Here is a 17619-nt window from a genome sequence, read left to right as displayed (position 1 = left end):
TGGGGAGTCCATCAGTGTCATTGAGGGTCTCCACTAACACATGATAACGTGTCACAATTCCTCTGACATCACTGGCAGGCATTGTGACTCTACATGACAACGGATAAAGTACAAATACAGCAGCTTGCACAAAAGAACAAGTCAGGGATGATCTTAGGGGATGATGTTGTGACACAATGCTAACACACACTGTTGATAATTGTCTTTCTTTCTTTCTCTGTCTCTTTTCTTTCCTTCCCCCTCATATTTCCCCTCTCCTGCCGCCTGAAACAACAGATCACTTGGGCATCGAGTTTATGGGTAAGGAAGCTTTTCTTTTTCTTGCATCCGCATGAATCACGACTGTAAACATGGCAGGGCTTTTCGACTGCTCAGCCCTGCATACAGTACAGTCATCCTTCATGATACCCATAGAGATGGCACACATGGACATGTCTATTCACATATGGGTTTACTCTATCATTTGAAATGACAACAACAAAGCCACCATTCATCTATTCAAAAATATCCATAGCCTCTTCCTCTGCACATGCTGTATGCCTTTTAAATATTAGCTATTGTCCTTATCTCTTCACTCTCCCCAAACATGTGGATTTATATATCTTTGCTTTCTGCAGCCTATCTGTCTTCCTGTTTTCTTTCTTTCATTCTTTCTCTTGCTCTCTTTATTTCTTTCACAATTGCTTATGAAGTGTCCCCTCAGAATACAAATGTGCTGCAGTCTCCTTGGAAACAGTGAGAGCAGAGAGCCAGGCTGGGTACAGCGAGGGAGTTTTTATGATGTTGGCACTGTTTCCTCATTAGCTTGTGTGTGCCTATGTGCACACGCATGGCACATCTTCAAGAGTGTGTTCCCAAAGTCCTTAGCTGCTCCTTATATGAGTTAGAGGAGATTCTCGCACTGATTGTGTGCTGTTTTTTTTTGTGTGTGTGTGTGTGTGTGTGTATGTGTGTTTTTCCACGCACATGTCTGCAAGCCTATGCAGGGTGGATGCCAGCGGTTCACTCTTGTCGCTGCCAAGCTCCTGTCCCCCTGTTTTTTGGCACTCCTCGCAGGCCCCGTGTCAGGTATCACAGCTGAGGAGCACTAGTTAACGACATGGAAGCTTGTTGTCAACCACTGCCCCTCACTCTCTCAGCTAGGATCATTTGGAGCCTGTCCACATGGACAGGTTGGAAAAGCAATGGATCATCTCAGAAAATGGCCTCCCCCTGGTTTTTGACACTTCTGCATCTTTATTCTCAAAGAGAAGTTTCATAGGAACAAGCAGTGTCATGCTTCTTCTTCTGCCCCACCACTGCTGCATCTGCAGTCAGAGGAGCAAAAGCTTTCTTCAGGAAAACTTGCTGAGACTATACAAAATTGGCAATGACAGATGATATTTTCCACACAGCTAACTTGCAGGTTTTCACATTTATATTCAGTGTGAGGTTCTATTCCTCTGCAACATTGTTCTGGATGCCACATTTTCTTTGCCTAGCTAATATCTGTAGCCCTTCCAATGACTTCCCCAGCACTGTGTTAACCACAATACAGATAGATAAGCATGTCCCATACTTTCCTAAGAAAAAAAGAAAGTTGAGGGATTCAAATCCTGATTGACTAAATGTCTTCTATTACAGAGTAATACATTACATACACGGCATATTTAAGTAAGTATCTATTGTTCACAATAGAAGACTATAAATAAAAATAAAAAAAGATAAAAAAAAACACAAGCCTTCCTTCTGAGAGCCAATAATTTAGGTATAAACAAAAATCATCGATGAGCATGTGAACAGTTTAAATTGTTGTTTCCAACCCTTGATGCAGTGGGAGGAAGCTTGCCACCCACATGCCGATGTCATTTCCATCAATGTAATGACCATTTATAGCAAATAGTTATGGTGTCAGTGATAGTAATTCATCTTCATTGAAGACTTGATCTTCATTAACTCAATAAATTTGGGGTAGCCAAATATAAGTATTCAGCAGAAGGCTGAGGTGGAAACTGGCTTTGGCGTGAGGGTAACAGCAGAGGTGTAACAACCAATCAGCTGAGGAGTGAGCCACTGATCCAGAAGTGTTAATTAAACAGCTGATGCATGTGTGATGCATTTTTACTGAGAAAATGGTAGTAATTAAGGTTCAGTGCAACTTATTTTGATAGTTTTGGTCATTGCTATTGGTAATAATGACATCATCACGCAGAGAGACTAACTTTCTGTACGAACTTTGATCCACTGTTGTTCTGTTGTTTTCTTCTGATGATTTTTGGTTTTATCTCAACACAAAGTGCTATTCATCTTGCATTCTACACAACATTAATCTTCGCAAAACCCAGAATATTTTTTATTATAAAATTGCCTGAAATGTATAAGCTCAGTTATATCTGTTATTGAGTTTGGTGGATTAGAGGGGGGGGGGGGGGGGTATTTGTATAAACTCTGAACAGCCCAGCAGGACACCACCCCTAGCAATGAGCACAATACTAAACAATATAATTGGATTAACAACGCTGTAACAGTGTTGACAATAACTGAACATTAGGCATCATAAAAGTAGACTAAGCCTGACCGCTTAGAGCCTTAGACCATACAGGGTTACCTAATGGATATGGAGGCATGCTGTGCAAAAACTAGCCTGATATTAGGGTTTAAATAAAATAGTCAGTCTAATCCCAGTAAAGTTATTTTCCATGGACAGCTCACAGTCTTGAATAGCTATACAATGATCCTCCCCCCTACAGCAGAGTTGGTTTCTGGGGTTGAAATTAGAAGCGTCTGAAGGTTGAGCTCTCTCCACCCAGGATATCACACACCCAGGGTTTTATTAAACAGATAATATATTCAAGAGCTCTTAGATCCTGACTTCCTGACTTCTCCTTTATAAATGTTTTATATTGCTTAGCAAAAAGTGTAGAATATTTCCTAGTGTCTAGTCAGTCAGTCATGTGGTCATCAATATTTCCTATATCCTATAAGAGCTCACTGAGCTCTGAGTAGAAGATGTTATACCTGGTCGTATATCAATGCCGGAGCACGAAGTGTTACATGCAGTGATTTCTGAGGCTGAATGGATTTTAAGTCGCAGTGATTTTCATTCTCTCTCTAGAGGGTTTAAGGTGCATTTGCACCAAGAGAAGGTTGTTTGAGCAAAGATGAATGAAGCAAGGTGCTTATGTGTATGCATACATACGGTATATGTTGACAACTGTCACAGGAGCTGCTGGGATTTGTGTAATTCGGTTTTCCTAAAGTGCGGATAAGTGGATAAAGAAGAAGAAATAAGAAGGAGGTTAGAAGCAGCCTCTGGTATCATCAATCAAACAGCCTCCCAATTCTCCCTGAATGCACTTTCAATCTCTGTAGCTGTATAAATACAAGTTTTTTTCAAATGCAGTGGCATTGTCACTTGAGAAATGACATCAGTTCCTGTGCAAACAAAGCATAGCAGGTGTATATCTGGTAGAATTATTTGTCAAGGTCTGTTTTTGACAAACCTAGAGAGAGTTAGCAATGCCTTTTCTCTGACGTTTGTGCTAAAACCACTTAATTACCTGCTTTGAAGGACAGCAGATTTTTTAAGAAATATATTTATATGACATATCAAGTACAAACAGCACATGTTGCAATTTTCTGGGAGAGGTCAAAGAACAGTCAAACTGTAGGAACAAAAAGACAATTCTCAGTGCCCAAAACCTAGAGGAAAATAGACTCTGAAGTTTCTTTCCCCTTGGCAGTCCTGCAATTACCTGGAGAAACCTGGAGGTATAGTATGAACTATGAAGGCAGGCTGAACACAGGGGAGGAGGACAAAGAACAAGGACCGATACCAAGAAAGAAAAAAGTATAATAGTATGAGGATATATTTGATTCATATAAGATAAGAGAGACTTTGTAAGAAAAGAAAAGCAATAGCTCCGGTCAACTTAATATATTCGGTATGTAAATGGTGGAATAAAGCCATCTGAGTAAAAGTGGAAAGGGCCGTGACCAGCCAAGAGAGCATGCTTACTCTCGTAGAGCACACCTGCAAAAATAAGGTTTTTCTCCTCCCTCAGCAGTCTGCACTCCACACATGAAGAGTTTAACGCTCATGGCTGCAAGGCGGTCACTGCAGATCCTGTCTGTCTGTCTGATCTCTCCCTGCACTTGTTTTGTAATTCCTCACATTAATGCTTTCCATTCAATCTTAGATGGTCTCGTCGCAGAGGGGGAGATTCTATAGACCCAGGACCGCTAATGCTGGTCTCAGAGTTTTAGGAGTGTTTTGGAGTGTTTCGTGGGGCCACATAAGACATGATAGAGGAAACAAGGGAAGCTTGATTAAAAAAAATCTAAATAATAAAATTGAATGCAAGACAAACATGATGAGGTGTTAAAGATGACACTCCAAATAATACAAAATATATAGTAGCCCTCATATCATATCATGAACTAAGCAGAAACTTTCTTAATCCATACACATATATAAAAATCATCTTAAAAAGATGGACATCTACTTTATTGTTTTTCAGTCTTATCTGTTTCTGGGAGGTCCCAGAGTCTAAAGGATAATAACAAAGAATTTGGCATGAAAAGCTTATTGTATTATGGTCTCAGGAGCTGCCTGTACATTTCTGATATGCTTGCATAAAATCCTACTGAATGATGGATGAACTTTTGATTTAAGTATCGATGCGTAAGATCATGGAAATGAACCTTAGGCATGAAAAACCATAATGAGGCCGTTTGTGAATCTGAATTTCCAGGACAGATGCGTTTCAAACAGGAATCTGACTCAGTCTTTTTCTTGGGGAGGGGGGTTATTTGCGAGCAAGAATGAGCTATGCCTCAGGTTGATGAAGGCTGTGCATCTGAACAAAAGTTGAAACCATATTGACGTAAAAATATGCTTAGCTGTGATTAAGATTCAACCTATCCTTGGCTTATGCAGTAGTTAGATAGCTAGTTTACTAAGCTGTCAGTGAAAACTCACCTTGAATTAACTCCAGCATCCTGCCACTAAATATTCTACTTTACTGCTCCCCAAAAAGGATCTACTGTTAATTTCACAATTGTACAAATGCAAAAAAAAAAAAAAACTTTAATCAAACTTAACTTAATATCTGATATACAACTTGACACTGTTTCTGGTTGTCAACAACAGTGTCACATTGCACATTGACACATCCAAAGCATTAGCTTAAAATCCTTGAATGACAAACCTGGCTCTCAAAATAAGGAATAGAGCTCACACATCATAAAATTGCCCAGGTGACATTTTAAAAATTATTTCTGACATTCCCTCAACTGTTTTTTTAAATGAAACAAAATAAGCAAAATAATGTCAGAATGTTAGCCCTAACTTGGCAAAATTTTTAGGATGAGGGTTGAGATCACAAATTCTTCCATAGAGGAAGCTGATAATGATCGAGGTAGTTGTGCTAGAGCACTGCCAAGTGCCGATATGAGTGCTCCCACTAGGGTCCAGAGTCAGCATACCTGAGAGACAGGCAGTCAAAGTGCTACTTCAGGCTGTCGACAGACTTAACTCAACTCTGTTTATGTCTAGGTCTTAGCATCTGTGTGTGAATATTACATTATATTGTATAGAATATGGGCCCTGTTTCAAATTCACTGAGCAAACAGTCACTCCCACCTCCATTTGTAGGTGCTGTTTAAAACAAACAAATAAACAAAAAAAAGTCTTCAAGATGCCAATTTGTAATTTGTATTTGATAAGAGGGTCAAGCATAATGAAAAACTGAAGTATTACTTTCCCAACAGTGTCTTCTTGTCAAACTTAAGCAAAAAAAAAAAAAAAAAATGTGGTAAATTCTAAACAAAATATACTGAAATATTTCAGCTAAGTCACTCAAAGATTGTACTGAAGCACAGTAGAATGAATGTATCTAAATTACAGTACAGCCAGCCCACTTTGCCTTCAACGCTTGAATTTTCATTTGCTCAATAGCCTGACACAAACGTAAAACTCCTGTTTTTCTGAGTGAATACAAAACAGTCTTCTGTTATAAAGGCAATTAAAGCTGCCCTCCACCCCCGCCACCAAGCAGTAATACCTTTTAAGTAATACCCAGTTGTCAGACCAAACCTACTGCCACGACCTTTATGGAAAGTAATTATTAATATTTTAGATTAATGTGGCTAGTAAATAAGAAACCAGCAGTGCTGTGCAGTGCAAAACTGGAGATTTGATGTTGAAGGAAATAGAAGACGTGACTTCACGGCAAAATAGATGGAGCATGAACATGGTTTCCCTCTCTGCAGCAGCAGCATGCTTTATTCACTTTGAGTGAGTTATTCACATGTTCTTGTGTGTGCAGAAGGTGGAGGGGTCAGAGTGAAGCTGTACACTACTACTTGCAACAAAGGGGTCGAACTCACACCAGGCACGGTGAAAGATAAGCAAGACGGTAAACAGAAGTTTTGTCCTGTCACTCTAGTGTAGTAAACTTCTGTTTATTCATTCTTAATAGAGCCGTTCTGAAGTCATGTCAAACTATTTCTGAGAACAAGACACTGACCTCAGATGAACGTTGGCCTCTGTACTCTCTAGATGTGAATCCAATGACTCACTTTGAAGTGTGATGCCAACAAGAGCAGAGGTTTCTTAAAAGGAAAGGGAGAAACTATTTAGTGTTACTTTTGTGTCCCTAATACAGACCTCAATATCTTTATGCATGTGCAATTATAGTGTGTTGCAGGACAGACTTTTTTTTTTCTTTCAATCCACATTCCGGGGTTCAATCAAGTCCTACATGATAGAAATAAATCCTTTTGAAGCGGTGTATTAATGTGGCATCATTTCTACCTCAGTCAACTGTAACAGCACGTGAAATATTTTTTCCCCTTATTGCACAAAATTCCACTTTCTATCTAAAACCTTTGTCTTGACTGTACACTCTTCCAACCATTTTTTCAAAGACTTTCTCCTCACAGAGAACACCACTGATACAGGCCGGCTCAATTAACTAACACAAATGCATCATTTATGCATGTGTGCATTCATTCAATTGCCTCCTGTGTGCACAAACTAAAATCTTCTTCTCTTCTAACTAAGCATTACTAAGACTTGCTGATATTTGGCACAAAAATGATGGTGGTTTGGTTTGTTTTGTCCTGACCATTAAAAATGGCCTTGGAGCTACTGAAACGACTGATGCCATCTCTTTTAATACGTTGATCAGTATCGTCACTGATGTCGGCCATTATAACAACACAGCTTTACAAAGATTCCTATAAGCCTCAAAATTTGTCCAACCTAACATCTTAAACGTCGAATCACTCATCCAGTCAAAATCCAGTTTTCCCATGCTTTCAAGTGCATTTCATATTTTTCATTACACTTGCTTTCACACAAATAATGCTGTGTGTGTGAGGTTCAGTTACTAACAGACAGCAGCAAGAAGACATTTCCGACAAAGCACTGATGAAGACTGAGAGATGTTGTTGAAAACATTGTAGAAAAGCTAGTAAATTCCCTTATGTTAGGATTATACCAGGTAAAAGGCATGCTATTGGTTGTGATATGGGAACTGAACATGTTTAAAGCTAAGGCATTGTGACATTTTTTACATATTTTACGTTTTCACCTTTTTCAGGAGTATTAAACCAGTGGTCATTATCAGCCAGGAGCCTATCATTGATTTTTCTATAAGAATTTGTAACAAGAGAAAAAAAAAAAACTGTACGTCCTTAGCTCATTCACCCTCATCCTCCTTTTTCATTTGTCTGTCCATCCGTCTTCCTCCCCTTCCACCAACTTCAAGTGTGTGCAAGCTCCAGCCCCCCTCCTTTAATGATATAATTATAGCCAATGAGCCAATGTGATGACTCAGGCTGACTAACAGCATCAAAACAACACTGGCCCCAAACACAACATAGTCATCGATAGGGATGCAGAGGAGAGAAAAGGATGGACTGACGATTCACTAATAGACTCAGTAACATCTGTTGTTTCAGGGATTATGGGATTATTCAGGGATGTACGACATGCTGCATGTATGATGCATGTTATGTAGTATCTGTGTGGGTATCATCAGTTTCATCAGCAGCTACATCGATCGGCTCGTCCTGAGTGTTCACTTGTTTGAATTCCTGGAATCTGCCTGAAAATCTTGTTGCGTAGGTGAGTTAGGAGCACTCTCCCTCATTGACTGCTGTCAGGGTGCCCTTGAGCAAGATGCAACGGCTGCAGTTGTGTTGCTCTGGATCTCAGGAGGTGCTGTGGTGGTATTGTACAGTTTTCTGAGCAGTGGTTAACAAGTCCATGTTTTCTCATGTTAAAGTGTCCATTCAAACCCATCAGCGGTAAAAATTTGTTTCAATCACCTCAGTTAAAAAGCACCTTGTGTCATCTTCCAGCTTTTCCAAGGTCTCAGCCTTGTTAAATAAAACTTGATTGATCGTCTATTAACGCATCTGAAGGCAACTATGATTTACTTGTTGCAAACAAGACAGTTTCCATTTCTCTCCACTAATGATGTCTGTCCACTCCATAACTCTTCTTGTCTCCGTGTATTCAAGTTCTATTACTTGTGGCATCCATTTCAAGAGCAGTCAGTGCTTAGTGGACCATTCCTCGATGTGGTAGACCTGATAAAATGAACTGTGTGGCTGTGTGGTAACTAAGAATAGCATGTGTTGCTGGAGAATTTTAAATTGGGGTTTGTGTATTGTAAATGGACTTTGAGTGGTGAATTTATTCCAGTTTTATTTGGTTTATCTATCACAACGGTAATTACGTTTATACAGGAAAGAATCAAGGCAATGCAAGGCAGATACCACAGAAAAAAGCCCCTGAGAGCTGTTGTACTGCAACTGGTTGTTTGATTATTTAAAATGGCTGTTTGGGTGTTGTAAACACTGATGCTAGAAATTAAAAGTGGGTAAGTACAAATCTCAAATCCATGTTTGATTCTGTGTTGTGGTGAGATTGCTATATAGTATTAATTTACTATTAACTCTGCCTCTGTGCATATTGACTGTGGGATCTCAGCGCAACCATATACTACACTCATTCACTCACAGACACACAAAAAACCCACGTCTCTCTCTCTCTCCATGTCTCTGACTCGCATACGCTGACAGACTTGTACATGATCTATGACTTTATTTCCCAGGAGTGTGTTGTTCAAATATTAATGTGACTCCTTCCTCTGTTTTGTTTCCCCCACAGAGAGGAAAGAAGTGTACAAGAGACAGGTGCTGTCAATCACATCCATCGCCATGGCAATCAGCCTCCTGGGAACCTTGTGCATGGCCCTTTACTGCCGCAACAAGTGAGACGACTAGCATGCAAGAATATACATAAAGTTCATAACCCCAGATTGTGTCTAAACCTTGTGGATTTAACAGTTTCAGGACAAAGTTATTAGGAGGATAATTACATACAATTTACAAAAGCCATCATTCCTTTGGATAATGACAGCACCAACTTATTTACTAATGAATATATATATATATATATATATGTTCTAAAGTTAATAGATTTCACACTTTTTGTCTCTTTCACTTTGTGTGTGTGTGTGTGTGTGTTTTTATGTCAGTTTTTAGTACTACCCAATAAAATACAACACCATGAGCTACAGTATCAAACATTTATCATAGTGTTGACTAAACACCTTTCCAGTTCCAAGAAAACTTTTTCATCGTGAGCTATAAAGAGCCCATATATTACTGTTTCCCTGCATTTTACTTGAAGTGTTGATGTCCATAAGACATATTTATGGTTTAAAGAGTCCAAAATCATCTTCATGTAGTTGTACACCTCCTTTCACGGACTTCTTCTCTGGAGCTCTACTGACATTGAGCCTCCACCTGCTATTGAGGATATGAGGCTGGGCAGAGCAACTAACTTTGTGACAGCTGGTTTTAAGGCCGGTTCTGAATACAGGAGCTGGGCATTTTTCTGTGGACTGACACCTTTAATATTTTTTGTGTTAATGAAGAATCTTTTCTCATTTCATCTATGTATGTCACCAGGGTCCCAGGTCCTAATTACCAATCATAACCAATAGAAATGATGGATTAAACTAAAACCCAGGTTGTAATAAAATGGAATTATTTACTATACTAACAACTCAAGTTATATAAGAGAGCTTTGGTATGAGTCTGCGTTATCTCAGGCTAATTTTAGCTAAAGGTGAAAGTAAGAGGAAACACAAATCCATCTGGAAACAAAATTCAACAAAACTGCAGCATTTCACACAGACACACAAAGAGTTCAAGGACTGTAATTGGATGTTTTATCCAAATCCTAGATGGATTTCATTTTTCCAACCATGTTCCAATGTGACATCCAGTCTACGGTCCCATGAATATATTGACAGGTAAATTAGCTGTAGTGACATCTAATTTCATCCCACCCATCAGTTTTTGTTTTTTTATTTCACTTCCATCTGAACTTGGAATGATTTTTGAATGATTTTTGAAACTTCAAACTCACATTTACATTAATATTTATGGTAAAACTGCCATGGGTCCAAAACTAAGCAAAATACTATAGTATTTAGCGATCAGTCCTGCGGGCTGTGGGTAGACAAACTGCCCAAGGAGCGATTTTACTTTTCACTTAGTGCAGGCTGGCAGAAGACGTCAAGGGATCAAACATCTTGAAAGAAATCCCAGACTGGATATTTGCAGCAGTTTGTAAATTGGTGCACACACATATTCATAGCCCATTATCACCTAAAGGTCACTTGTGGCCTTGCCTTTTCGCCTCTACTTTCTGTCTTTCTCTATCTGCATATTTCTGTAGTGCATTCTCTGTGTGCACATTAATTGGCATCTGAATGGCCCATATCCATCCCTAGTTTCAAGAGCATTGCAAGCCCTGTCTGCAAAGACTCTATATTCTAAAAATGGCAGTCTATCATATAGGGTATATGGTCCGTGTAGTGGGCTGTGATAGATGGCACTGTAATTCCATAGGCTTCCCTCTGTAATATAATGATGTGAGTGACTGAGCAGCCTGACAACAAGATAATCGGATCAAGGCATGATGGACAGGCTCATTCAATGAATCCATAATTGAGTCGGGGTACTTGCTTGTTCAATAGAGAAGCAGCATACTGATCAGGAAGAAGTGTTCGTGCAAATCCAACTGACCTGAATGAAGATGAAGTCGAGGGTTTTTTCACACAGAGAAAAAGGAACCAGACAAAAAATGTAAATGACATACGACTGACTTGCCATTCCATTTTTTTTAAAGGGCATCATATGGTGTTGTTTGCATTTAGAGGGGGACACATTTTCTCTTTTTAATATTTTCTCATTAGCAATAAGGTTAAAGCGCTAATTCACATTTGGTGACTCATATATGTTTTTAGACACTGTCTTCAAATTCTAAGACACCGCAGAGAGACAGTGATTCAGGCACTACATTCAAAGAGTTTTAGGAACAACTCATTGAATTTTCTGAACTCTCTGTCAGCCACTCTGACCCGAGTCCAACTGAGTATCTGCTTCACTTAATGAAAATGAGGGGGCTATGCAGGCTTATGTTGCTCCTCTTATCCATGACGGTTTAATAACGTTAACCACATTGTATTATTGTAACCATGACAACAGTGTCTAATGTGGAGAAAAACTATTCATTCATCTTCCAGCGTTCATCTGTTTCTGGGTCACGGGGGGTGCTGGAACCAATCCCAGCTCACATTGGGTGAGGGTGAGGTACAGCCTGGACAGGTTGCCAGTCCATCACAGGGCCAACACACAGACACAAAGAGATCAACAACCATCACACTCACATTCAGACCTACGGACAATTTAGTGTCACCAGTTAACCCAAACATGATGTCTCTGTACGGTGAGAGGAAACCAGAGTACCCAGAGGAAACCCACACAGGCACGGGGAGAACATCCTAACCCCACACAGAAAGGCCCCCGGTTGGGAACCGAACTCACGACTTTCTTGCTGTGATACAATAGTGCAATAGTACAATAGTGCTGCTGTGTTGCCAAGAGAAATATCTCAGTCAAAATTTTGTTTTCCTGTCCAAACCATACCCACTATCGTGGTTACCATGATAAAAACAATAGGTAGGCCACTGTCAGAAAAATCTACATGTTCAGTATTATAAATGTGACAGCCAACGTCTATCACCCTTGCCCTCATCAGTTTGTTAGTTCAGGAGATATCTGTAGGTCATATCAGAGAGTGCACAAATAAATACCTGTTTAGTTCAGATGACTGGCTGCATTTCTCATGAATCGCTACAATTAAAGCTGGAGATCTGAACTGATCATGAATGAGCCAATGAGTTTAATTCTCTCCTCAAATTTCTTATTATCAGCCATTTAGATCATCAGTTAGGGTAATTCCAAAGAAATCACAGAAAATTTACAGTTGGAGGTCAGCATCTAAAACATTTAAGGTTCGAAAAATATCACGGTCACAATTCATAAGAAGACAAAAGGTTAAGTGGAGGTCTGTGACAGGTGAAATGAAATGGGCTTTCTGCACATTTATCCACCGACGCACTACGTCCTCTGCTCTCACTAAACACTGGATGCAAACCAAAAGGTGCAATGTGGATATAATTACATGCAAACTAGCCTGCTTAATTTTTAATGATCTTAACAGATCCCTTTTTAAGATTGGCTGTCGCATTGTCTTTCCGGGCCACTATCTCTCTACTGAGACTTTCCAACATGATGTATAAAGTATCTTCTCCAAGAAAATTCAAAGTTGTATTATAAGGATGTTAATAAACTCTCATTAAGTAAGGCTGTAAAATTAGAAAATGCTAAACAGTTTTTGAGCAACTCAACTGGGTTTGAGCTTTTTACCAAATGCAAAGTGGAATTAGTTGGCCTCAAAACTAAGTTCTGCGATGTGATGTGTTTGTTAACTGATCCAATTAAGTCGGGACAGTTTCTAGATAAAGAACTAAAGCTTTCTGCAGGTACAAATAGTGAGTTACTCAAAAAGATTGATGATGCATCTCTGAGCAAACATAAAGGGCTCTGTTTTAAATTTTCAAAGCACACATTTTGTTGTGCAAGTTCATTCAATTTAAACTGTTTTAACAGTAGAAAAACAGTACCTGCCCCAAAGGCAGCATTCAAAAAGATTGTTTGTTCGCTAAGGCCTACACTGGATGCTGAAAAGCAAGTGTGTGTATTAATTCTGTCTGCATATTTTTTATTTTCGTGACAAAAATTTATGCCTCTATCATTGACAGCAAACATGCACCTTTGCATGCTAAAACATTTAAGAACCATCCAGACTGTGCCATTAGACAAGATAATGGCTTTTTCATATAAAGTAAACACAGTTCCTAAGAAAGTATCATTTAAGTGCTTTTGAAGTGGAGAGGATAGGTGCTGACAGTGAGTCTGTTTGTAAGCACTTAATTACATCGCTGTGATTCAGCAAATTCTCCCAGACAGGAATGGCAAAAGCTTCATCTGCTCTATCTGATAATGAGTGCACCTGGCACAACAGATCCAAATCGTGATGCTGCAGCTTTAGTGCCTTTTTCTTCTAGTCAGTCTAAGTGCACAAGGTTGGGTAACTCCAGTAGCATTAATTAAATTCCGTGGCTGTAAATTCGAAGTAAAATAAACCAGAGCAGCTCTTTCGAAAAACATTATTCTTCGAAAGGTCTAAATTTTCCACTTCCTCTAACATGATTATCCTTGGACCTCTTGTCACGCAAGATTAGGGTCAAACTGATTAGTTTGCAAGTCATTGCCTTCGGTTCTTCTGTGTCTTTGGAGAAAATAATAATTCATACTCAACCATTTCAATTAAAGCACATTTGAGATATATATGGTTTAGACTCAAAACATCTCAACGCAACAATTTCAAACAATCATTAAATGGAGCTGAGGTACATGACAGAAAGTGGAAGTTAGATTGTGCCAAGTCATTTTTATCACTGCTCAGGGAGGAAGGGAGAGGTATAGATAGAAATTTCCTTTGGTCGATAGCTCACTTTCATCCTCTCCTTTGTCCTTATAGGCATGAGAGTGCAATTTTCCTTGGCCACACTATATTAAGTCTGTGGTCTGAGAGGAGACTCCAAGATTGACATGTCATCAAGGACATGGCTCGCTGTCAGTTTCAGAAGTGGGGCAGTAACAGAAGAGGCAGAGAAGCCACTTACTTTGTGATGGAGCAGATAAGACTCCACATTCAGGACTTCCACTGTCTTCACAGTAATTATTTATTTTATTTAGTTTGATTGCTCACTCTACAACTCCTGTATAGTCTGGCATAGTTTTTGGCTGGCTTTCGTGCATTGAGTAAGTCTAATATGCTGTTGGTCCTATGTGGGCTGCTGAAACAGCTCTGACAGGAGACATGGACTGCTGTCGCATCTGGCACAAAGACGTTAGAACCAGATCCATTAAGTCCCGGATGATTTGAGTTGGAGCAACTGCAAACTGGACTTTTTGGCATATCTCGGGCCCTTTATCATATAAAGTGGATAACTACATTGACCACCTACACAGTGACTGTGTGCAATGATATTAATATTATCTAATGTCTCAGTCATTTCTGAAACAACTGTGAAACTATTACAGTTTCTGATATTTATTATAAAAACCCAGTATTTAGATTTTTTAAGAGCAAATTAATGTACCAATTCCTAATCTCACAATCTCACAGCAAAACTGCTTGGTTAGGTTGAGGAAAGGATGGCGATCTGGGTTAAAAGAAATACTTTCCCAACATCAGCAGATCTTTGATGTCATGGTTACAATTATAACACAACACAGTTAACATGGTTTCTATTACTGAATAGAAAGAACACAACCTTTACTTCTACGTGGGAATTAAACACAGATGTCATGTTTTGCTGACCCATTCATCCACCAGAACCTCCGACCAACTGTAGGTTGACGCTCTGTAAAACTCCATCACTGTACACTAACCCTAACCCTCCCTTTGCTCCTGTCATCATTACAACTACCACTAGGATGATCTCTAATCACAAGATGTAAGTTGAAGTGCAAGAAGAAACTCAAGGGAAGGAAGTTCTTTCTGAAGGAAAGCAACTGAGCACAATTGAGGTCTACTTCTGCAAGAAGACACTTCATCCTAATACATACCTGTATTGTACGGGTCAGCAACTGAGACATTATTGATTTGAGGATTGCTGGAACATGCACTGATTAGCTGCATTGAAAACCTGCAACCCAGAGAAAGAATCACAGTAACTGAGTAAATGATAGCTGATGCAGTCGGTGAGTAAATCCCATCTTTTCCTTCTGTTCAGGCGGCGCAGAGAGAAGCTCCAGGCCCATCTGAAGGAGAGTCGCAGTTTGAAAAACTACTCGGCTAATTCCCATAATGCCCTGGATGCCAAGATGAGACTCCAAAACAACAACATGCAAATGCATAAGGTGACCATCATTGTTTGTCCGCTTGTTTTTCCCCTTTTAATATCTTGACTTCATTGCCTTTTAGTTAACGCAGCCACGCATGTACACATAAGCTTTAACCCCTTGCACACTATATTTTCCATCTAATTTGCACATGCCAAAATTCTTCATTGAATAAATCGCCTGTTTCCTCCGAGAGCATAATTTAAAATGACAATGAATCAAAGAATATGTACTCCACTGTATATTTATCTCTCTCTATCCATCATAAACACACTGATACAGAAGATTCTCTGATATTCTGTATGCAGAACTCTGTTTGCACGGGTCACAGATAATTACAATTCACACCAGCATTTCATGAAACAGCTGACCATTAGTCCTTGGATTGATTTAGCTGATTTGTCCCTAATGTGCTAATTAGCATAAAAGCAAACACTAGCTTGTTCTCAAACATTATCCAGAGTCAAAGCAGAAAGTTGTGAGACCTTTTTAAAGTGTGGAGAAAAGTCCTAGAGAGAAGGTCAAGGATGATGGGGGAGTGATTTATAGACATGAGCGTTTTTATCAATCAACAAGAAGGCAAATGGCATATTTACAAAATGTCAAACAATTATTTCAAGAATAGAGTCGCTGCACTATACAAACTAAAAATAACTATTTTTCATTATTATTATTTTTTTTATTTATTTTACATTTTTCTAGTGTTGCCAAAGTGTTGAGAATAGCCATAGCAAGTCCAAAATAAAACATTTCCATCAAAAAACGAAGGCAAACTCCTAGAAGAATCAAACTCCTTCAAGGATGAGACAGGAAGGCCATGTGACATCACAGGGTTACAGAAACCACGGCAGCTTGTTTTTTAAGGCCAGTTTTTCTGGGTGTATTTCTCTATGGACTGATTGCTTTGATACTTTCACTGTATTGATATAGAATCAACTCCATCTTTAAAATCAAAGAAGAAATCCTATTTCATGCTCACACTTGCGTCGCATAGACCCTTAACTTGAATCAACAGGTCACAGACATTAAAATATCTGAATAGAGCAGCACTCCGAACAGACTCTGTCAACTTTAATATTAGGCTGATAGAGTTGAAAGCATTAGGGCATTCATGCCTGAGGATCTCCACTTGAGTTTCAGTTCACATAGAGTTCATATAGATCTGTTCAGGCTTGGAGACAGAGCTAATCAAAGCTTGAAAATAATCTAAAATATCTGGAGTTTGTGAAGACGCTATGTCAGACATGCCTCCTCATATTACCCTCAAGCTGACTGCTCTACTAAAGACAAACAACCTGACTTCTCAAATTTGCATGAACATCAAAGGAATGGCAAAAATCCAACCGTTATACGTGAATTAAGATCTTGCAATATATCTCATTAAATTAGGAATGCTATACTGATGCATTTTTAAAGCTTTAGTTTGACTATGCTCCAGTGGCTGTCAAAATGTGTCAGCGTTACTTTTGCAGTCAAAGAGTAGCATTTCTATGTTGCTTTAGTTCAATGAACTGAGACATTGTTCGTAGTTGTGCTCGCATTTGGGTGCAAAATAATTCATTCATTCTGTTCCAATCCTATCCTCTCAATCATTAATTTCAACACTGAGAGAAGGAATTTCATTTCTAAGTTAAAATCCTCCTGAAGATTATTTGTAAATGCGAACGGTTTCGTGTATATTGAGGTGCCATAGAAAAACAGGTTATCTACAGGTTATCTAATGTAGTTAAGCTAGTTATACATCTAATCACCTGTGTGCTCCTCCTGCTCCTGAACATACAGCTTTTTTTATTGGTTCATCATTTCAACTTATAACATGACATAAGATTTTATGTTAAGCTCTTTCAGGCCACAATTACTCCAACTTGTTATTTCTTAGCTTTTTTTGCATTTTTCATCAATTTATTTCGATTTTTCTCACAACTGAAGTTAATTGAAGGAATGAGCCAACCTACTGCTCTTTGAACTCCTTCCATTTTCTTATTCAGCCTTTAAACAGGTCACTGTACTTGTGTGATATCTTTTACATATTTCATAAAAAAAATCTTTCTTTTTTCTGGGCTTTAAGTTTTTATTGAGAATTTGAAGGTCTCACTTGGGTATATTGGCTTCTTCTGTTTACCTGTGAATGCATATATTTTGCTCTGTTTGATATAAACATTATTTATATTCAAATACAATGTGAGAAAAAGACGAGAAGAAGAAGTTATAGCAGCAAAGGAACTAACGGTATTTGGCTAAACTATTAACTTTCAATAACATCGATCATGAGAGACGAAACTACAGGCCTTG

The 17619-nt window shown here is 38.9% G+C and overlaps 1 protein-coding gene across 1 annotated transcript in view; it reads left to right on the top strand.

Annotated features, from left to right (window-relative positions):
- The window catches only part of nrg3a (neuregulin 3a), a 357673-nt gene that overhangs the window by 324738 nt on the left and 15316 nt on the right, over positions 1–17619 (top strand). Inside the window, exons 4-6 of the mRNA XM_029521625.1 lie at positions 277–300; positions 9164–9266; positions 15219–15345. Of these exons, the coding sequence (XP_029377485.1) occupies positions 277–300; positions 9164–9266; positions 15219–15345 (254 nt within the window). The remainder of the gene's footprint in view (positions 1–276; positions 301–9163; positions 9267–15218; positions 15346–17619) is intronic.

This window comes from Echeneis naucrates, chromosome 15 (genome assembly GCF_900963305.1).
Source record: "Echeneis naucrates chromosome 15, fEcheNa1.1, whole genome shotgun sequence".
In the NCBI taxonomy this organism is placed as follows: domain Eukaryota; kingdom Metazoa; phylum Chordata; class Actinopteri; order Carangiformes; family Echeneidae; genus Echeneis; species Echeneis naucrates.
The sequence above is the reverse complement of the archived record's forward strand: the minus strand, read 5'-3'. Positions and strand labels throughout refer to the sequence as shown.